The following is a 24,103-nucleotide window of genomic DNA, read 5'->3' on the forward strand; positions in this document are numbered from 1 at the left end:
TCCACATAACATATTTTCTCTCTTAGTGTGTGACGAATGTTTCCTGAAAGTTTGGCCGTACCTTTTTGTAACACCCTGTATAGCAAAGGACACACATTTGTATGACGCCCATTGCTTGCGACCACCTGTTGTAAATACAAGTTACATGTTGTCATTCTTCTAATTTGTAAAAAACAACTATTAATCGATTTCTCTGGAACTGTTGTGCAACATTCCGAGAACTCAGCATCCTTTAGGCACCCTGTATGATACCAGTGTACAGGACCCCACAGTATGTGGGTTTTATTCCAAAAATTACATGAAGTAAATACAATCTCCCATCAAATGTATCCGGATACATCTATGTAATGCCAAACTCCACTAGACTTCACGAGAGGCAAACCAAATAGTACAAAAGGAGGCGGGGATCATTGTGTTGACAGTAGAGAAGCAGAGTAAGACCAGAATGAATCGGTCAGCAGGGCTCAGAGACTTCGAACGTGAACTAATCATAGGATGTCACCTCAGTGACAAACCCATCAAGGATATTTCAGCCCTTTCAAAGCTGTCCAAGTCGATGGTTGGCGATGTGACTGTGAAGTAGAAACGTGAAGGAACAACCATAGCCAAAAGCTATGACCATGCAGACCTCATGCGCCGACAGCCAGGAACGATCGAGCGTTGCACAGGGCGGTTGTAAAAAGTCGCACAACATTAGCGGAAGGAACCACTCCGAAATGCTACCAAAGTGAAGCTAGCACAGTGGTTAAGCAGATCCTCATAAGATAAACATTCCTGTAATCATCGGTAAGCGACACTTGACATGCAGTTCAGTGGATTACTGGAAACGAGTTATCCGAAGTGATAAATCTCGCCATAACCTTTGTCAATCCGATGGAACGATTTCGGTTTGACGAGTTTCTGGAGAACGTCACCCGCCAACACATGTAGAGCCAACAGTGAGGAGGTGTTGTTACCGTATGGGGATGTCTCTCGAGGTTACGATGTGGTTCCTTTATTTGCGCTGAAGAAAACCTTTAACGCGGAAGGATGTGAACACGTTTTACAGTACCGCTTGCTGCGTACAGAGTTCGGACACGGTGATTGTATCTGTACGATAATGCATGCTGTCATAAACCAGCACCTGTAAGACAGTGGTTTCTGGATAACAACATTCCTGAAATGGACTGGCACATCCATAGTACCGATTTAAACCGAACAAGAGATCTTTGGGATGAATTAGAACGTCAACATCGCTCCAAGCCCCCAACCATCTCTGGTTTAGGCTTCTGAGGAATAATATACTGCCATTGATCCAGAGGCGCTAAGATACCTCACTGAAAGTGTCCAAGACAGAATTTGAGGTGGCAAAACGCTGATACCGCCCATGTTAATGTCTTCTAATAGGTGGCCGGGTACATTTCATAAGATATGTGAGTGGCTCGAAGACTTCTTAAATAACAGAACCCAGTATGTTGTCCTCGACGTCTGGTGTTCATCAGGGAAGTGTGACAGTACAGTTGTTGTTCTTTATATACATAAATGATTTGACGGACAGAGAGTGTAGCAATCTGTGGTTATTTGCTGATGATGCCGTCGTGTACGGTAAGGTATCGAAGTTGAGTGACTGTAGGAAGATACAAGACGACTTAGACAAAATTTCCATTTGGTGTGATGAATGGCAGCTACTCCTAAACGTGGAAAAATGTAAGTTAATGCGGATGAACAGGAAGATCAAATCTGTTATGTTCGCATACAGTATTACTAGTTTCCTGATTTGACAGTCAAGTCGTTTAACTATCTGGGCATAACGTTGCAAAGCGATATGAAGTGGGACGAGCATATGAGGACTGTGGTAGGGAAGGCGAATGGTCGACTTCAGTTTATTGGGAGAACTTTAGGAAAGAGTGGTTCACCTGTAAAAGAGACCGCATATAGGGCGCTGGTGCGACCTATTCTTGAGTACTGCTCGAGTGTCTGGGATCCATACCAGGTCTGATTGAAGCAATTCATAAGCGGGCTGCTAGAATTGTTACCGCAAGGTTTGAACAACACATAAGTGTTACGGAGATGCTTCGGAAACTCAAATGGGAATCCATGGAAGGAAGGCAACGTTCTTTTCGAGAAATACTATTCAGAAAATTTAGAGAACCGGCATTTGAAGCTGACTGCTAACGATTCTACTGCCACCAACATACATTGCGTGCAAGAGCCACGAAGATAAGATACGTGAAGTTAGGAGTCATACGGAGATATATAGAAAAGTCGTTTTTCTCTCGCTGCGTTTGCGAGTGCATCAGGAAACGAAATGACTAGTAGTGGTTCAGGGTACCCTCCGCCACGCACCGTACGGTGGGTTGCGGAATATCTATATAGATGTAGACGCAGATACTGTGGTTCCATTTACAACAAGAGTAGCTGACCTGCTATGTATGTGCCACAGCGTGAGAGAGAACGAAGAGAAAATATGTTTTATCTTAATAGTGTAGTCTTATCTTTGTGCTGCTCGTAAGGAAGATGTCTGGCATGAAAGTCTCACTTGGCGGCGTTTACACGTCAATAGCCGTTTCCACTGTGTGGAATTTGCACCGCAGTGTCCAGTTTCGACCGCCTTGCTTTAAGAGTCTGCTCAGCTTCGTAGTTCGAATTTTTACCTCAGTGACACGACCATCACGGGGTATTGCGTCAAAGCACTAGCAGATGGCACTGTTAGGTTTCTTACCTTCATGACAGAAATGATTTCACTAATGCACGTCGGTGACAGAATTAGCCGCCGGACATCCTATCATTACGAATACAGATTAACACTGAATAGACTTGGCTACTATATAAGGAATTACTGATTCATCTGTGTGTATTAAAAATTTAACTAAATCAATTTGCTTTTTCGATAAGTTTTATTTGTATTTGACATATTAGCTAGAAAAAACCGCACTCATTGAGTTCGCGTTGTGGTATTGGTGCCTACTTATGAGATTTTTATTTCGTTTTGTTTACGAAAAAATGCCTTGAGAAAGGTCAAGTCTTCCTGAAAACACTAAAACGGCTAAACGACTGGGGACCATGCGATTTCAAGAACCCAATGAAGATCGTGAGGGGAGATTTCTGTGGCACTTTTACTTGCTGTTTCAGAACTCCTTCTGGAAGTGAGGTGAGACGTATCTCTGGCCGAAAGTGTCAACCTTTATCTCGCACGTCAGACACCTTTATTCAAGGAGAAAACCGCTAAAATTCTCATCATGTTCGCACAATCCAGCAGAACTTGCGGAAGCCTTGCAAATCGGCATCCGAAATCTAACGGAAAAACAGTGCACAGTATTCCAACGTGTTTGTCAGGGTGTTAACGGCAATATGGAAGAATTTCTGCTTTTGGATACACCTGGCAAGACACCAGAGATATTCCTCTCTAAAATCGTGTTGACACAATCATGGGCCAAGGAAAAGTAGTTATTGCTGCGGCTTCATTAATAATAGCAGCCACTTTGTCACCCAGTAGTGAAACAGCTCATAACGTGTTTAAAATCCTGATCGATTTGGATATTGGTGAATACACAGTATGTGATACCTCCACCAACAGTGACAACCATAGGGTTCTATGAGAGTGCTGCTTAATAATATGGGGCGAGTGCACCATTGTTATCGAAAATCTAAAGAGGCGCTTGATTGAATCCTCAGATTCAGATTGTGATTCCACAGGTATCGTTGCGATCCTTTTTTATGGCTACTAGAGGCGTGCATTACCAGTGGTAGCACGGGGTACAATGGTGGGTGAGGCGCGAGCATGCTTGAAGAGCTCAAATCTGTGGGAACACATCACACAGATGCTCGTAACAACGCACTTCACAGCGGACTTGCCGCCTCATATTCGAGGCAACACAAATACGCGCGAGTTTTCTAATTTATTGTTAAAAAGTGACATAGGTGCATATCCGAAAGAACGCGGTCAAATCGCTTTTCCGAGGTAATTGATGCCGTACAATACTTTCACTTCAAGACCACGTTTCTTCCATTTCCGTTGATCAAATGCAAACAACAACCTAAGAAAACTCCTAACTTTGGAAAATGGTTATATTGACACCTCAAAACGATGAAGCTGCCAAAAATTAATTCGGATATACTTACTTGAGGGAGAAAATGTAGGGTACATTCCTATTAACAGAGTAGTAGAGTAAGATGACTCTACCAATTTTCCTGTCGAATTTTAACGCACCGGGCCTTCAGTCACAAAAAATTAATTTGCAAAACAATATCTTGATTATTCTATTGCAAAATTTAAGCCTATCGAAACTGTGCAATGCTACGGTGCTTAAATCAACTTTTCGGCAATGTAACATCATAGAAGCGGAAATATTACGAAGTGGAGCCTATGAGCGAATTTTTATTCCCATTTCGCTTCAGACGTTTGCAATTCACGGTGAGTGCATGTTATGTCTTGATCATAAACTACGGACAAGGCCAGACGCTGTATGTCGCGGGCCCGGACGTTACGTTAGTGTCGATTGATTTTCACACGGCCAGCTCTATGTAGCTCTCTCCCGTGTTAGTGAATCAAACAAGCTCTTTGTTCATGTAACCAATCACACTACTTCAAATATTGTATGCAAAGGAGCTTTATACGCCAAAAATGAATCCCATGCGTATAAAGCCTCGGCATAACTATAAATAAGTACCTCGGCAGCACTGCGTCTCTCAACTAATATAAGGGGCAGTCAAACTAAAACGGAAGAGATGGGAATAAAGTAAGTAAACTGTTCATCATATCAATAGTAATCAGCATAACAGTTAGTAAATCATGTTTGTACCAAGGCATGATCCTCTTCATACGAAGCAAATCATGGGCCACGAATATCTTTCTTCAGGGCTCTAAATATACGGAAATCGCTGACCCACATGTTGCCAGTATTGTTCCGACTCCTCTGTAGAAGTCTCCCTGGGAAGCCCTGGCACGTCCTTCACATACATCCGATCTCTCCCCATTCGATTTCCATATTTTTTTAGCTCTTAAGAAGACTTTCGATGCCATCGATATTCTTCGGACTAAGAGGTGCACACCTTCCATCTTGTCTCACAATGAAAGGAACGAATTAACAATTATGGAGACTATTTTTGAAACATTGAATATTCTATTTACTTTTTTCCATCCGTCTCGTTTTCATTTGACTACTGCTTATATATCTATTCTATCAAAATCTTTGCAAAATGAATTAAAAAATCACGTGTAGGAAGAGTAAGCAGATTAAATAAAACTGTATGGTTCGAAATCTCAAACATCTATCATGTATATATGCAGAATGAAGCGGCTAATGAAAATTTTTACCAATGAATATCATGTATGAACAGGTATTAAACCTCAAGCCCTTGACCAGATTAGAGAAACTTCGAGTCCAGAATCTTAACTTATCCCTTGTTGATTTAAAAAAAATCACATGCGATTCTTCTGTAGATATAATATATTAAGTATTCCAGAAAAATTTGGAGCTGACAATAAAACAATAGTAATCATTAGGCAAACTTTGAGTATTACATTTTACGAAGTTAAATTTTTAGGCGAAAATCGATGCTTGGGGGGGGGGGGGAGGGGGGACGGACTTTCTCCACTGTTGTTCAATTTGCTTTTTGGAGGAAATAGTGTGGCAATGTATAAAAAGAACGAAAGATGAGAGGAAATAAAATGAAAATTGGAGGACAGAGAGAGAGAAACCCTTCGTCTGACCGCTTAGCTTTTGCTGAGCACCTGCAAAATGGAACGAAACTTAAACTTCTCCAATAGCTAACTCTAAATACTGAATATCTAATTTCGTTTGAGAAAACAGTTTAGATGACCAACGTTGAAGGTGTGCCACAACATATGGAATCGAAACATGGAAAAATAAAGCAAGTTTCCGAATTTAAATACTTGACAGAGATAATCTACTCAAATGCCAACGTAAATTGAGCCAAAAAACTATGGCATTCCACTAAACAAAGAACACACACATTAAAGGATTCTTGTCATTTAATTCGAAACTGAGGTCTTGCGAAAAATTATTCGAAAACTTTGGGTCAAAAATATAAAAGTAGTGTTTGGAAACTGAGAAGCAAGAAGTAAGTGTATGAAAAAACTCGGAATATAGTAGATACAACGAGAACGGTAATAAATACATTTTATGACCACTTAAAAACATTAGATAGGTAGAGGCTGATAAATAAAATTTTCAGCTGCTCTGTAAAAGATCAAAAACCCAAATCTCATGGTTTATGTAACTTAAAAAAGATCTGCAGGAGTGGGAAATGATATAGAGAGAGATGCAAAACATAAATGAATTCAGGAAAAAAAAGTATCAAAAGTTAGTAGTTTCCAGAAGAAACCACAAAAGGGACAGGAGAAAGAATAGAATAACAGACAGAAAGAATATAGGTATACTGGGAAGCCAAAAAAAAGAAATGGGAAAAATTACGCCATATATCATCTGCTTCACATTGTCCTGAGTTCGCCAGATTCTAATAATAACAATAAAATTACAATTAAATGGTGGGAATGACTTCATTCAAAATGTGTGTTGTATTAAGTCGATCCAAAAATGTTATACAGATTTAAGCTTGACAGGGGGTAATCAGGAGAAGAAGTAACTATCATAAGCCCAGTGAATTCATCTACAAATATTTAGGATGATTTCCGAGAAAAATAACGTCATCGGTTCTTGTTTCAGCAATAAAATGAATTATTTTTATGTTAGATTACAATACACTACCTCTAAACCAATTTTATTTTATGGTATTCCGACATGAGGTTTAAGACTGGAAGACAAGAGAAGAGACCAGATTTTTCCGACTACTGTTAGAATACATATGAGAGATACAGTTACAAGAGTTGATGTCTGAAATGAAATCGAAGCGACAGCACCACTGAAGAGAGAGAGAATTAGAAAAACAATGACTTTAACATCTGTAGGCATAAATCATTATCAGTTTCCGTGGAAGACAAACTATTATCACGCTAGAGGGAGACGATATGATGCCGTACCCCAGGCAAGATATGGTCAGTGGCTCCACCATACTCGGATCCGGTGTCCACCAAATGATGGGACGATGCGCAGTGACTAGTGGCAAAGTATCACTTGACGCCTCAGGCAGCAGGGTTATTCCACTGCGTCTGACTGTAGTGTGCACTTTCAGTTCTGTCCGTTACAACAAGTTTTCTGTACAGTGCTTTTAGTTTAGAGGTGGGAAAAATGGCAAAATTTAGCAATGCTTGATCTCCATGGGCAATTCCAGTTCTGTGCGTTACGAAATTGAGGAAAATTTCTTACCTAATGCCTTGTCGCCGTTAAACAGGTTGTTGAAGTCGAAGGTCATTTTCTTAGTATCGAAGGAGAACTTGAAGTCCTTGATGTCAGCGTACGTCTGTCCGTCTTTCTCCAACGGTGCGCCCTTCAGGTCCAGTAGGGCATCAATGTTGTCTGCAACAAGAAATGACAATTCATATGTACTCATTGTTGTCTAGACGCGTAGACAGTCAGTGAGGAGCCTGTAGTCATCGTTCGTTTCGTTCTCCCGAGTTCCCGGCTCTGTGCTGGAGTTGGAATGGTTGAGGTGCCTTGATTAAAGTTTTAGGTGAGCTCAGCGGTTAACGACAATTACCTGAGTGAGATTTTCACTCTGCAGCGGAGTGCGAGCTGATATGAAACTTCCTGGCAGATTAAAACTGTGTGCCCGACCGAGACTCGAACTCGGGATCTTTGCCTTTCGCGGGCAAGTGCTCCACCATCTGAGCTACCGAAGCACGACTCACGGTCGGTCCCCACAGTTTTACTTCTGCCAGTATCTCGTCTCCTACCTTCCAAACTTTACAGAAGCTCTCCTGCGAACCTTGCAGAACTAGCACTCCTGAAAGAAAGGATACTGCGGAGACATGGCTTAGCCACAGCCTGGGGGATGTTTCCAGAATGAGATTTTCGCTCTGCAGCGGAGTGTGCGCTGATATGAAACTTCCTGACAGATTAAAATTGTGTGCCCGACCGAGACTCGAACTCGAGACATTTGCCTTTCGCAGGAAAGTGCTATAGCATCTGAGCTACCGAAGCACGACTCACGCCCGGTCCTCACAGCTTTACTTCTGCCAGTATCTCGTCTCCTGGCAGGTAGGAGACGAGATACTGGCAGAAGTAAAGCTGTGAGGACCGGGCGTGAGTCGTGCTTCGGTAGCTCAGATGGTAGAGCACTTGCCCGCGAAAGGAAAAGGTTCCGAGTTCGAGTCTCGGTCGGGCACACAGTTTTAATATGCCAAGAAGTTTCGACAATTACCTCTTATTACACCGTCCAGTCACAATAACGGGACCACCTATCTGAAGCCTAGTATTACAGTGCGGACAACTGCGAGACGCACAGGAAGAGAATCAATGTGTTTCTGGTAAGCCGGCCGCGGTGGCCGAGCGGTTCCAGGCGCTTTAGTCCGGAACCACGCGGCTGCTACGGTCGCAGGTTCGAATCCTGCCTCGGGCATGGATGTGTGTGATGTCCTTAGGTTAGTTAGGTTTACGTAGTTCTAAGTCTAGGGGACTGATGACCTCAGATGTTAAGTGCCATAGTGCTTACAAGGGAACATCCCCATCACACCCCCCTCAGATTTAGTTATAAGTTGGCACAGTGGATAGGCCTTGAAAAACTGAACACAGATCGATCGAGAAAACAGGAAGAAGTTGTGTGGAACTATGAAAAAATAAGCAAAATATACAAACTGGGTCGTCCATGCGTAAGATAGGCAATATTAAGGGCAATGTGAGGGGATGAGCTCCGTGGTCCCGTGGTTAGTGTGCACAGCTGTGGAATGAGAGGTCCTTGGTTCAAATCTTCCCTCGACCGAAAATTTTAACTTTTTATTTTCAGTTTATGTGTTTTCATCACTTTTTTTGGAGTGATTATTACATCCACAAGAAAACCTAAATCGGGCAAGGTAGAAGAAACTTTTCACCCATTCGCCAAGTGTACTAGTTAGGTGGGTCGACAACATATTCCTGTCATGTGACGCACATGCTGTCACCAGTGTCGTATACAAAATATCAGACGTGTTTTCCTGTGGAGGAATCGGTTGACCTATGACCTTGCGATCAAATGTTTTCGGTTCCCATTGGAGAGGCACGTCCTTTCGTCAACTAATCACACGGTTTTGCGGTGCGGTCGCAAAACACAGACACTAAACTTATTACAGTGAACAGAGACGTCAATGAACGAACGGACAGATCATAACTTTGCGAAAATAAAGAAAGCAAAATTTTCAGTGGAGGGCAGATTTGAACCAAGGACCTCTCGTTCCGCAGCTGTTCACGCTAACCACGGGACCACGGCGCTCCTCGCCGCACTTTGCCCTTAATATTGCCTATCTTACACAGGACGACCCAGTTTGTATATTTTGCTTATTTTTTCATAGTTCCACACAACTTCTTCCTGTTTTCTCGATTGATCTGTGTTCAGTTTTTCAAGGCCTATCCATTGTGCCAACTTATAAATCTGAGGGGGGTGCGATGGGGATGTTCCCTTGTTAGAGCCATTTGTTTCCAGTAAGTATCGAAAGAGATGTAGAGCTATGCCGACTCCAGCGCCTTGGCCAGCTGCACTAGGTTTCTCTGTTGAGGATCCATGGTGCGAACAGCACGATTGAGAATTCTTGATTGGGTCTAAATCCGGAGAGTTTGGCGGTCTGGTGAGTACTGCTCTTCGAACCACGCACGCACACAGCGAGGTGTGTGGCACATAAACAAACAGCATGCACGGGTGGACGTGGTCCTCAAGGATAGATGCATACTTGTGTTGATCCAATGTGCCTCCCACATTGAGATCACCGACAGAATGCCACGAAAACATTCCCCAGACCATAGCCCTTCCAACGACTGTTGGAAGGTGCTTACTTTCAGACGTTTCGGAGTCTAAAATGTGATTCATTTGCAAAGGACACCCGTCGCCACTAAAAGGACGTCCAGTTGCGGTATTGGACGTACATTCCAGCCTTCATCGCCGATCGAAAGCAGTCATTATGGGAGCATGAGCCAGGTGTCTGCTGCGGAGGCACATGAGCAGCAAGCTTCACTGGAAGGTCGTTGAGGAAATACTGTTGGTGGCCCCTTGATTCATCTGGACGGTCAGTTGTTTAACAGATGCCCTTCTTTTCGCCCGTACGCATCTCGGCAGCTGTAATTCACCCCTGTCAATTGTGACCTGTGATGTACCACAGTTTCCTCGGCGCTGGTTTTGGATAGCACCATTTTGCACGTACGGTATACTTTAACCATGGTGGGGTGGTACGCGAACATTTTACAAACTCAGCAGTTTCGGAAATATTTCTATTCTTGGCCCGAATGCCAAAGATCTTCAGATAAACTGCTCGGGTTCTGCATTACGACAACTGCACTGATTTCAGACACTTTTTATATACCCTGCATTACTAGTCTTGCCACCTGCGTCTGTCATGGTTATTGCAGGTTGACGTTGAACGTAGATGGTAGTCACGTTAATTTGACTGGACCGTGTAATATTTTCTTGTAACCTTTAAATGTTTCAAGGCCTTGTTTAAACTGTTGTTTCAACGATCTGAACTCTCGCTTTTAATTGTGTTGGTTTCTCTGTGTTAGAGTTGTGCATTATTTATACTGTATGAATGTTAATATTACTCGAAGACTTCAATTTGCTTACATCAGTACCAGTGAACCAGAGATATGTCATTGTCTAGAATTAAAAGTTGTTTACTTTATTCTGTGAGTCGTTATTCTTATTAATCTCACAGACATTATTTAGCTATTAAATTCAGTAATTATTCTTTTATGATTAAATGTTGAGGTATGTTTTTCAGGAAACTGTGTGTTAGTTAATTTCGTAGAAGAATAAGGTAAATAAATATTGTGCTAATACTGTTGTCAAAATTATTCCTGGAACATTACCACTTACCTGGCTACTACCTGTCAATTACGTCGTTGTTTACATTAGTTGTTGAATAAAACACACAACAACTAACGGTAACAACAAAAGTAATATGAACGTGAATAGATATCTATAGACGAACGATGCTATTTGTGTAATAAATATGTTTACTGACAGTGACTAGCTACTTGCACTAACTTTCCAATTGGCAATTAGAACTGATCAGTTTCCTGATACGGCATTTAGAACGTTTTTAATGAAGTATTAGTTTTCTAGTATGTAACATTATTAATTTCAATGATGCGGTTAGCTTTATAATCCAGTGGTATCAAAGTACCGTCTCAATATTTTGGATAAAAATCGATTTCGCACAAACAGAGATACTTTTTGCTTTTCATCCTTCTGATAAACGTCAGCTTAGGCACGTAGAACGTTTTCAAATTTCGATCTTTGACTGATGTTGCATTTTGAGAAAGTTATGAAGTTAACACAGTTTCTCCATTTCAGCTATCGAAATATGTATGATGCGTTGCTTACCCATAACGAGTTTGCAGTCGCCCTCTCCCTGAATGGGCAGCACGAGGACTTTTCCATCGATCTTGTACTTTCCAGTGAGCGTCAGCGGTCCTGTCGTGTGTGCCTTGATCTTCATGTCGTAACTGCCAGGCGTCATCCTGCAATCCGGAAACAGCTTGTCAGAGGAGGGCCCACTTTTATAAAGTTATGATAAGCACGTTGAGTCGACTAAGAAGCATTAGCCCTTCTATTCCGTGAACGTTTGTAGTTAGTTAGATAGTAAGATGCTTAGTGTTGTGCACCATAGGTCATTTGCACGATCAATCTTAGTGATGTCGAACGGGTCATTTTACATTCATATTACATATTCGATTGTAAATATGGCTACATAGTGACCATTTACAGGTCGTTTGCGCCTGTGTGTGTGTGTGCGTGTGTGTGCGTGTGTGTGCGTGTGTGTGTGTGTGTGTGTGTGTCCTTGTGTGTGTGTGTGTGTGTGTGTGTGTGTGTGAGAGAGAGAGAGAGAGAGAGAGAGAGAGAGAGAGAGAGAGAGAGAGAGAGGGGGGGGGGGGGGGTTAGTAATTCCTGTACTAATACCCATTACATGTCTACGAAAAAAGAAATTCTTCTACGGAAACTGTTTGTTAATTTTCGAATTTAACTTTGCTGTCTTCATACATTTTGTAGCATTGAGGAATTCATCAAAACTTTTGGTTGCAGCTCTGTACAACCGTTTTTGTGGTAAAGGCAACCTTGTTGTTGTTGTTGTTGTCTTCAGTCGTGAGACTGGTTTGACGCAGCTCTCCATGCTACTCTATCCTGTGCAAGCTTCTTCATCTCCCAGTACCTACTGCACCCTACATCCTTCTGAATCTGCTTAGTGTATTCCTCTCTTGGTCTCCCTCTACGATTTTTACCCTCCACGCTGCCCTCCAATACTAAATTTGTGATCCCTTGATGCCTCAGAACATGTCCTACCAACCGATCCCTTCTTCTGGTCAAGTTGTACCTCAAACTTCTCTTCTCCCCAATCCTATTCAATACTTCCTCATTAGTTATGTGATCTACCCATCTAATCTTCAGCATTCCTCTGTAGCACCACATTTCGAAAGCTTCTATTCTCTTCTTGTCCAAACTATTTATCGTCCATGTTTCACTTCCATACATGGCTACACTCCATACAAATACTTTCAGAAATGACTTCCTGACACTTAAATCTATACTTGATGTTAACAAATTTCTCTTCTTCAGAAACGCTTTCCTTGCCATTGCCAGTCTACATTTTATATCCTTTCTACTTCGACCATCATCAGTTATTTTGCTCCTCAAGTAGCAAAACTCCTTTACTACTTTAAGTGTCTCATTTCCTAATCTAATTCCCTCAGCATCACCAGACTTAATACGACTACATTCCATTATCCTCGTTTAACTTTTGTTGATGTTCATCTCATATCCTCCTTTCATGACACTGTCCATTCCATTCAACTGCTCTTCCAAGTCCTTTGCTGTCTCTGACAATGTCATCGGCGAACCTCAAAGTTTTTATTTCTTCTCCATGGATTTTAATATCTACTCTGAACTTTTCTTTTGTTTCCTTTACTGCTTGCTCAATATACAGATTGAATAACATCGGGGAGAGGCTACAACCCTGTCTTACTCCCTTCCCAACCACTGCTTCCGTTTCATGTCCCTCGACTCTTATAACTGCCATCTGGTTTCTGTACAAATTGTAAATAGCCTTTTTCTCCCTGTATTTTACCCCTGCCACCTTTAGAATTTGAAAGAGAGTATTCCAGCCAACATTGTCAAAAGCTTTCTCTAAGTCTACAAATGCTAGAAACGTAGGTTTGCCTTTCCTTAATTTTTCTTCTAAGATAAGTCGTAAGGTCAGTATTGCCTCACGTGTTCCAGTGTTTCTACGGAATCCAAACTGATCTTCCCCGAGGTTGGCTTCTACTAGTTTTTCCATTCATCTGTAAAGAATTCGTATTAGTATTTTGCAGCTGTGGCTTATTAAACTGATTGTTCGGTAATTTTCACATCTGTCAACACCTGCTTTCTTTGGGATTGGAATTATTATATTCTTCCTGAAGTCTGTGGGTATTTCGCCTGTTTCATACATCTTGCTCACCAGATGGTAGAGTTTTGACAGGACTGGCTCTCCCAAGGCCGTCAGTAGTTCCAATGGGTTGTTGTCTGCTCCGGGGGCCTTGTTTCGACTCAGGTCTTTCAGTGCTCTGTCAAACTCTTCACGCAGTATCATATCTCCCATTTCATCTTCATCTACATCCTCTCCCGTTTCCATAATATTGTCCTCAAGTACATCGCCCTTGTATAGACCCTCGATATACTCCTTCCACCTTTCTGCTTTCCATTCTTTGCTTAGAACTGGGTTTCCATCTCAGCACTTGATGTTCATACAAATGGTTCTCTTATCTCCAAAGGTCTCTCTAATTTTCCTGTAGGCAGTATCTATCTTACCCCTAGTGAGAGAAGCCTCTACATCCTTACATTTGTCCTCTAGCCATACCTGCTTAGCCATTTTGCACTTTCTGTCGATCTCATTTTTGAGACGTTTGTATTCCTTTTTGCCTGCTTCATTTACTGCATTTTTATATTTTCTCCTTTCATCAGTTAAATTCAATATTTCTTCTGTTACCCAAGGATTTCTACTAGCCCTCGCCTTTTTACCTACTTGATCCTCTACTGCCTTCACTACTTCATCCCTCAAAGCTACCCATTCTTCTTCTACTGTATTTCTTTCCCCCATTCCTGTCAATTGTTCCCTTATGCTCTTCCTGAAACTCTGTACAACCTCTGGTTCTTTCAGTTTATCCAGGTCCCATCTCCTTAAATTCCCACCTTTTTGCAGTTTCTTCAGTTTTAATCTACAGGTCATAACCAATAGATTGTGGTCAGAGTCCACATCTGCCCCTGGAAATGTCTTACAATTTAAAACCTGGTTCCTAAATCTCTGTCTTACCGTTATATAATCTATCTGATACCTTTTAGTATCTCCAGGGTTCTTCCATGTTCTACAACCTTCTTTCATGATTCTTAAACCAAGTGTTAGCTATGATTATGTTGTGCTCTGTGCAAAATTCTACCAGGCGGCTTCCTCTTTCATTTCTTAGCCCCAATCCATATTCACTTACTACGTTTCCTTCTCTCCCTTTTCCTAAACTCGAATTCCAGTCACCCATGACTATTAAATTTTCGTCTCCCTTCACTATCTGAATAATTTCTTTTATTTCATCATACATTTCTTCGTCATCTGCAGAGCTAGTTGGCACATAAACTTGTACTACTGTAGTAGGTGTGGGCTTCGTATCTATCTTGGCCACAACAATGCGTTCGCTGTGCTGTTTGTAGTAGCTTACCCGCATTCCTATTTTCCTATTCATTATTAAACCTACTCCTGCATTACCCCTATTTGATTTTGTGTTTATAACCCTGTAGTCACCTGACCAGAAGTCTTGTTCCTCCTGCCACCGAACTTCACTAATTCCTACTATATCTAACTTTAACCTATTCATTTCCCTTTTTAAATTTTCTAACCTACCTGCCCGATTAAGGGATCTGACATTCCACGCTCCGATCCGTAGAACGCCAGTTTTCTTTCTCCTGATAACGACATCCTCTTGAGTAGTCCCCGCCCGGAGATCCGAATGGGGGACTATTTTACCTCCGGAATATTTTACCCAAGAGGACTCCATCATCATTTAATCATACAGTAAAGCTGCATGCCCTCGGGTAAGATTACGGCTGTAGTTTCCCCTTGCTTTCAGCCGTTCGCAGTACCAGCACAGCAAGGCCGTTTTGGTTATTGTTACAAGGCCAGATCAGTCAATCATCCAGACTGTTGCCCCTGCAACTACTGAAAAGGCTGCTGCCCCTCTTCAGGAACCACACGTTTGTCTGGCCTCTCAACAGATACCCCTCCGTTGTGGTTGTACCTACGGTACGGCTATCTGTATCGCTGAGGCACGCAAGCCTCCCCACCAACGGCAAGGTTCATGGGGGGGAAGGCAACCTTAGTGTGGAGAAATGAATGTCATTTTTTCTGTTATCGTAATTATGTACATAACTGTTCCTTTTGAACTCCAATGGATTATTTACAAAAAAAACTTCATGACAGAACCAATACACTATGAATCAGTATTCAAAATGCTGAACTTCTGTCTCACCCTAAGATTTCCAATGATTCTAAGTACAAACATGACTAAACTCAGTTGTTTAAGGAGTACCTGACTGCAAACTGTGTTTTTTTCAATTTATATTCTGATCAATATGGACACTCATAAATTTCTACCCCAGTTATTATTACCCTGCTATGTGTTACAGCTATCGTTGGAGCTATACCTCTAGATGTGCAGGACTGAATATGTTGCGTCTTTTTTAAACTGAGACTGAGACCATTTGCAGTAAACCACTCATTAGTTCTGAGTACATTTACCATTTCTGTAGTTGCTTTATATATGTTTGGACTGATTGCAATACTGGTGTCATCCGGAAAAAGATAATTGTGTTTGTTTTATATTAGACGGAAGGTCATTTACATGTATGAGAAAAAGTAGTAGACCTAAGACAGAGCCATGCGGAACCCCATCAGTGATTTCCCCTCAGCAGAAGAATCTCATCCGCTTAGACTATAGTAATACAAAGAAAGCGTGTGTTTTCTACACTTACACTTTTCTAAACGAGACGACGTCTATTGACATTAGCAAACTAAAAGTGGGGTACATTAGAATGTCAGCGGCGTTTGTTGTAGGATTCTATTGTCAGTCGATTACGAGATATCGTATTTTGAAAATTTCCCACATCGACCCCTTTACAACACCTGTTTTAACACACACTAAAGAGCCAGACATGTGCATACACTAGTTATGTGGATTTTCACCAGTAACGAGACAATTGACTATCACAGGTTGTGTTCAAAATTACCACCGGCAGCTACGATACACGCTCAAAGTTTGGTATAGAACGACTTCTGCACAATCTTGTTAGCATTTCAGCGGTGATGTCCGAGCAGGCAGCACTACGGGCTGGACAGCCATCTTATTGGTACCGCAGGTTCCTCCTAGTCTGGAGAAGCACGTCTTCTAGCATCCGTGGAACATAGTCTTTTAGGCGGCTGCGATACTTGTGAGTGGTCAGTGAAAATAGGACCTACGAGCTCATGGTTCAATGTCCCACACTACACGTTTACACTCATAGACGCTGATGTGATTACTGAAAGTGGCTTCATCGCGAAACGAGATATTTGTGTATCTGGATTATCCTGACTTAATGCCCATGTACAGAAGTTGACACAAGTCTCATAATATTTTCCACGGAGCTCTTGATGGAGAGAGATGTGGTAAGGATGGAACCTAAGTCGATGCCGAATGCGTAGGACATTTGCCTGACTTATGCCACTTCCTCGTGCGATTGCGTGGGAGCTAACGTGTGGATCAACTGCAACAGCAGCAAAAACCTTAATTTCTCCCTCTTCTATTGTCAGTTGTTTCCTTCTATTACTTTGTCTATGTGTTACACTACCACTTTCGTGTAACTGGTTGAAGAGATTGATACATAAGTGCCGAGATGGCTGATGTCTATTGGGATATCTTCCCGCATACGTCGTACAAGAACGTACAAGGACGAATTGCATTCTTCCTACACCCTTAAAACACCATGAGCATGTTGGTTTTTTTTTCTTTTTCTTTGGATTGGTAAATCCCATCGTTCCCTCAGAACTGTTGCTTCGACTGTCACAAACTGACTAGCTAGTCGCAATGCTCACAAGGAATACACAATGGTACTGTAAGCAAACAAACATAACAACATCGCACCTAGCAAATACCCAAATTGAATAACACAAGGAAGTGTCATTGTAGAAACTTTTCAGGATACTATTTCTCGTGAACGACTCGCATTAGATTTCAGCAACAAACGCCACTGACATTCTAATTTACCATATTTTTAGTTTGTGTGTGTTAATATGCATTATTCCGTTTAAAGACGTGTATGTTTGCACAACAAATACACTTTCTATTATTTTTAATTTATTGATTGGATAAAAATACGAGCCCTTGACTGTCAGTCGAATGCAATCCAATCTATGAAAACCGCACATCAACAGCACTTTCAATTTCCGCAATATTTGCGATGCAAGTCTTAGATGATTCACCGTGTATATTTCATAACTTTTTCTCTCTCATTTGAAACAAAATGACACTGGAGAGGTTTTTGTCGCTCGATGTTACACATATCTGCAGCCTTGGAGCATGTTCCAAATTTTCAACAAAGACCAGTTGTAGGATGACACATTCGCAGCAACATTAGAAAGCGTGCCGAGCGGACCCTGAATCCATGGGCAAACTTCCTTTGCCAAATGCAATAGTGATAAAAAGCCTAATATCACTGTTATAGCTAGAAGAGTACCGCTACCGTTACTAAGAAGCATTCTCTATGACAGTGACTAATGATCTCAATAGGAGACATTTTCATTTAAGACAATAGCGTGGAATTTATCTTAGTAAAACATCTCGGTATTACGATTTATTTTTTGTTCAACTCCGTTTACATCTATTGTTACATCGAACTTTAAGGTAATGTATAGATCCTTAAGGAATTATATAAATACATTAAGAAAAAGGATACGTCTAAATATTATTTCATCGGTTTCAGGTACTTCTAAAAAAATAGGACACTTTTCTGTCTTCTAAAGATATAATTATTATTTGAGTGTTTCAGAGGAAGTTATTCATAACTGAATATGTAATAGTTGAACATATATAACACATTCTGCGTATCTGGCCAAAGTGTTTCTTAATCCAGTGCCAAGGTGGGGTGCATTACTTTAAGAACCGTAGGTGCCAAAATAATTTTCTTGAAGAAGCGCAGTTTAGGTTCTTTCGCTTCTTAACAGCTAAATGTGACACATATACTTTGTACTCACTCGAAAGAGTCGATGATGGCAGTGGAGATGCCTGTGATCTGGAAGTTGCTGAAGTCAAGGTTGATGGCCACTGGTTTGTCCTTCTCCTCAGAGATGGAGAGCGACGTAATTGTGAGCGGGTCAATAGGCTGTGCCTCTAGGCTTCGGATGCCTGGACAGATAAAAGCACGCTGTTAACATAGTGGGACTGCTAGTTGGAGTATTTTCCTCCAACGAAATCAAATCTCATAGCTGCACCTGACCATCGCCTGGATCGTCTCTGATTGTATCGAATGATTCGTCGTGAGTCGTAGCTGTCTTTTAATATTTGTAAAGTCCTATGACCTTTCAGCTGAAGGCTGTGAGCAACTGTTCGGTATAAATGACGCCCTTATTAGCAAGAAATTTCCTCAGGAGATTTATCTCCAGGATAATCTCTAAGATGGTCTCAGCGTACGATAACTCGATCTTTTCAGACGCTCTGCATGAGGCCTGTTTCGTAATCCTTTTCGGGTTTTCTGAGCGTTTTCCAGAATTCCTAGAACTGTTGGTTGCGATATAGATAAAGTAAGAGGCGTAATACTATTTGCAGCAAAGTCTAACCAATTAAGTCTTGTTACAGCAAATACACAATCGTATCTTCCAAAGGAATAGTGTGCTCTCTCTTACAGAACTCCACGCACACTTCTTTCCGTGTCCAAACTAATACTTTATAATACGGCACTTTACCTCTAAAATTAATTTTCAGTGTCCTGCTATATATTGACATTACAAATGCTTATTATTTGTTGTTTTCTGAGTTTCCCATTAACAGCTTTAGACTTCATACAGTTCTCTTGTCCAATGGCACTGGCTCAGAATTTTCGTCCTGAATTGTAAGACAAATTTTGCGTATGTTTCCACCCGAAGACGTTTTTTACGTCTATGCCAGCCTATGTTTCACTTGTTCTTTGATCCAGTCATCTTCGAAAATGTTTTTCCTACATCACAAAAAAGTATTAAGGAGTCACTTCTTTGAAACTTATCAATTTCCCCCATAGCGAGACAGAAGTGTTAAACTTGGCTCACGGCTCCCGAGAACATTTTTTTCTGAATCATTCTTTCCAACTAGAATTTCTGCTTAGCTGTTAATCTCGTCTACTGATCAAAAATTCTGTCTCTGTTTCTCCTCACCAAAATTTCTTGCTAATAATGGCGTCATTTATACCGAAAAGTTGCTCACAGCCTTCAGCTGAAAGGTCATAGGACTTTACAACTCTTTCCAGTGTACTTTATTCGTGTTTGGAACCTTTATCTACTTTCTCTTCGACACACACATCAAGAAAAGATTATAATAAACTGCAATCACAATATCTTCCTCATTAAATGTAAACATCTTTTTTGAATGTAGATAGTACTTCTGTTTATAATAGAGACATGTCTTTCTATTTCGATAGAAATTTCATTAGTCCAAGAAAATTCTTGTACTTCAACACAGAGCAGTATTTTTATAAAAATCAGGAAAATGGCAGTAAAATTATTTCTAAATCACAATTTTTTGTATACGTAATGGATATTTAATTTCTCTGACTTTATGTGCAGAAACTAGGAGTACAAGACGGATTTGCACAACTGAAAAGCACTTCACCCCAACATTAAACAAAGGAGTTTTCAGTGGTGTAAAATTTGACAACAAAAACAATCATCACAAAATCGAAAGAAGTATCATATTCCATACTGTAGCTAAACAATCCAGGATGAGTCACCTAAAACTTGCGTGGCAAAATATTGCGGAAATGGAAAGCGCTATTGTTGCGCGGTTTTCACAGAATGGAGTGGTTGGTATTCAGGGGCTCGTATTGTTAGCCAATCAACAGATTTTAATAATACTTAGAAAGTGAATTTGTTGTGCAAACATACACGTCTTTAAATGGAATAATGCCTATTGGCATTACCAAACTAAAAATATGGTAAATTATAATGTCATCTCCCTCCATCAAGAGCTCCGTGGAAACGATTATGATATTTGTGTCAACTGCTGTACATGGGCATTAAGACAGGATAATCCAGATGTACGTGCATCTCGTTTCGTGATGAAACCACTTTTACTAATCGTGGCCAGGCAGACCACTTAAACATGCACTATTGGTCTGTTGACTATTCATGTCGGTTTCGTCAGATGGAACGTGTGGTGTTAGATAGTGAGCCATGAGCTCATAGGCGCACAAGTATCTCAGCCTCCTAACAGACCGCCTTAAACGGATGCTAGAAGACGTGCTTCTCCAGAGTAGAAGGAACCTGTGGTACCAACATGATGGCTGTTCAGCCCGTAGTGCTGCCGGCTCGGAAATGCTAGCACGTGCGCAGCAGTCGTTCCATACGAAACTAAACGTGTGTTGCAGCTGCCGGTGATCATTTTGAACACCATTTGCGATGGTCATTTGTCTCGTTACTGGTCAGAATTCGCATAATTAGTGTATGCACTTGTTCTGTTCTTAAATGTGTGCTGTAACAAATGCACTTGTTCTGTTCTTAAATGTGTGCTGTAACAAATAGGCCTGGGCGGAGCGACGCCGGAAGATCGCGGAAGTCGCGTCGGCAAGTGGTGTGGGTGTGGCAGCTGCATTGGGGCCGGCCGAGCAGCCGAACTGGAGGTGCTGCAGTGACTCGCTGTCGTTCGTTCTGTTTACGAGTTCAACCTTCCTCACGCTGCTGCTACGGGCTGGTGTTATTCTGGCCATTACCTTATTAGCGGCATTTGGATTGTTATTGTTAAAGGTGAGCTGTTAGTTTGGTACATCTTCATCTGGTGGACGGCCGGGGTGGACGAGCGGTTCTAGGCGCTTCAGTCTGGAACTGCGCGACCTCTACGGTCGCAAGTTCGAATCCTCCCTCGGGCATGGATATGTGTGATGTCCTTGGCTTAGTAATAAATTTTAGGGGACTGATGACCTCAGAAGTTAAGTCCCATAGTGCTCAGAGCCATTTGAGCCATCTGGTGGAGTTACAGCGAGACTTCTTTCCGTCGTATTCTGGCTTGCGCTACTGAGCAGTGAGTGTTCCCACGTAGCGTGTCGAAATACTGACTTGTGCCCTGGTTGATTTACGCATGAACTGGAGTGCCTATGTGGGCGTGTTTGCTTAAATTGTTGATTCCAAAATACCCTTACTTGAATGTCTTTAAATTGCATTTCAGTTTGTTACTGAACTTATGTCAGTTGAGAGACGCCCAAATTGTCAAGCTAGTCAAGTAAAGTATAAGTCTACTGTGACACCACTGTTTACCTGTTGTATTAAAGTTAATTCAATATTAACCACAGCTAAGAATAATTCAAAGCTAATTGTAAGTGCCGTGTGTGTTTGTTTTTTTGTGCTTTTCTCTTACTCACTGCTGTTGAGTGTTAAACTGTTTTGGAAACCCCTATGACGTCATTTCACGGTGTGATTTTAGAAAGAGTTTTGTGGGTACTGTTTTTAACGGCTCCTGTTGCAACGGGGTTTCTGGCCCACACATCTATCGCACGTCAGGGATTTAGTGCCAACCGCCAACAGTGCGGTAACTTGTTATCAATCCTTTTCGAGTCACCGTCTGGCCTACGACTATTGATGGATTTCTGTGGTAAAATTCAAATGGAGGCACTGTCTTATTAACTTGTCTGAACTGAATGTGCTTGCCTTGTAAAACAGTTCATTACTGATTATGAGTAGTTTAAGCAGTGGTAGGGCACTCGTTATTCTGAACCAGACTGTAATTGGCATTAATTGCATTGTCTTGGTAAAACAGGGCTACGTAAGATTATAACGCAAGCGTCATTGTGGGTAATATTTACCATTTAACTACATAAGTGGTTCTGGCAATCATTGTGGCACACAAGGTCACGTAAGACAGTGCTGTAGTGGGCAGATGTGTGATTTCCTGTAAGCCATTGTCCCCATTAGGTTATGTAAGGCTTAAATACAGTGACCAGTTTGGTAATTTTCTGTGTTTCGTAATCACATTTTACAAGCATTAAAATTTTTGGAAAGGTTTAAATCTCATATTTGCAGATTGTTTGATGTTAGATAACTTGTTGATGATTCAACTGATGCGCATTTAAATTGAACAAATTATATGTCAATATGTTGGTACCAGTACATTGCATGAATTTCCTTGTGTAATAAATTAAATTTTATATTCTATCCTCAATTTGTTGTCAGCCTTCCACTCCAGCAACCCTTGTATCCTGCTCCCAACCATATCAGGAACTTTTAAAAATACGATATCTCGTAATCGACTGACAACAGAATCCTACAACAAACACCATTAATATTCTATTGTACCGTGCTTTTAGTTTGTTAATGTCAATAGGGATTATTCCGTTTAGAAAAGTGTATGTTTGCACAAGTAGTACACTTTCTGAGTATTATTACATCTGTTGGTTGGCTAACAAAACGAGCCCCTGACTTCCAATCCATTCTGTGAAAACCGCACATTAATAGCACTTTCATGTTCGCAATATTTGTGGAACAGTTAAAGCAGGTGTCCTTGACCAAGGTTGTCATACACTTGGTGTTGTCCTTAAAATTAAAGTAGTGCTATTGCGATAAATCTTGATAAGATATATCTGTCAACTTGCTCCTAGTATTAAACCAAGTGCGGAACTTACCTTTAGATAGCGAGGGTAAAGCCCCCTGCAATGCATTTTTCAAGCACTCGTTGTATTGAGGGTCTGTCTGTTTGCATGTCTTCAGTTCAGGGGCTGAAACAAATGGATGAGAGAAGTTGATTAGCCACTTGGTTACAACACTAGCTAAACCTACAAGACAAATGTAAAGAGACAACAAAATTATGTGGACAATAAGGGGGTTTTACCAGGCAAGGCGAAGTGGTAATGCGGCCGTAGCGGCAACTAATTTAGTCACGTGACTAGGTACAGCCACACTCGTATTAAAGCAGTGCGCCTTGCTACGTCGCAGTGCAAGCACGTAACGTGAAGGCATAAAATGCCTTCGTGGGCAGACGCGACGGCTTGCGGTTATCGTGGTTAAATTTGCCACCAAATTGCTTAACTTTAACATGGTTTGGAAATTACGGAAGAAGGGACGAGAAGCCAAAACAAAGTGGAATTCGGATTTCTACACCAAAGGAGGAGAAACGACGTACTCACAATAAGTATCTGATTGACTATATGAACAAATGTGAAGTGCAAAATAGCTAAGCAGGGATGGCTAGAGGACAAATGTAAGGATGAAGAGGCTTATCTCACTAGGGGTAAGATAGATACTGCCTACACGAAAATTAAAGAGACATTTGGAGAAAAGAGAACCACTTGTATGAATATCAAGAGCTCAGATGGAAACCCAGTTCTAAGCAAAGAAGGGAAAGCAGAAAGGTGGAAGGAGTATATAGAGGGTCTATACAAGGGCGATGTACTTGAGGACAATATTATGGAAATGGAAGAGGATGTAGATGAAGATGAAATGGGAGATATGATACTGCGTGAAGAGTTTGACAGCACTGAAAGACCTGAGTCGAAACAAGGGCCTGGGTGTAGACAACATTCCATTAGAACTACTGACGGCCTTGGGACAGCCAGTCTGCCAAAACTCTACCATCTGGTGAGTAAGATGTATGAGACAGGCGAAATACCCTCAGATTTCAAGAAGAATATAATAATTCCAATCCCAAAGAAAGTCACAGATGCAAAATACTAACGCGAATGGACAGTGTCATGAAGGGAGGGTATAAGATGAACATCAACAAAAGCAAAACGAGGATAATGGAATGTAGTCAAATTAAGTCAGGTGATGCTGAGGGAATTAGATTAGGAAATAAGA

At 41.3% G+C, this 24,103-nt stretch overlaps 1 protein-coding gene across 1 annotated transcript in view; it reads right to left on the reverse strand.

Annotated features, from left to right (window-relative positions):
- LOC126100653 (protein takeout-like) overlaps positions 1–24,103 on the reverse strand; it is a 61,858-nt gene that overhangs the window by 4,709 nt on the left and 33,046 nt on the right. Inside the window, exons 2-5 of the mRNA XM_049911279.1 lie at positions 22,933–23,025; positions 18,329–18,479; positions 11,407–11,543; positions 7,269–7,418 (exon numbers count right to left, since the gene is read on the reverse strand). Coding sequence (XP_049767236.1) covers positions 7,269–7,418; positions 11,407–11,543; positions 18,329–18,479; positions 22,933–23,025 — 531 coding nt within the window. The remainder of the gene's footprint in view (positions 1–7,268; positions 7,419–11,406; positions 11,544–18,328; positions 18,480–22,932; positions 23,026–24,103) is intronic.

The sequence above is a fragment of the Schistocerca cancellata genome, chromosome 9 (assembly GCF_023864275.1).
Source record: "Schistocerca cancellata isolate TAMUIC-IGC-003103 chromosome 9, iqSchCanc2.1, whole genome shotgun sequence".
Lineage (NCBI taxonomy): Eukaryota > Metazoa > Arthropoda > Insecta > Orthoptera > Acrididae > Schistocerca > Schistocerca cancellata.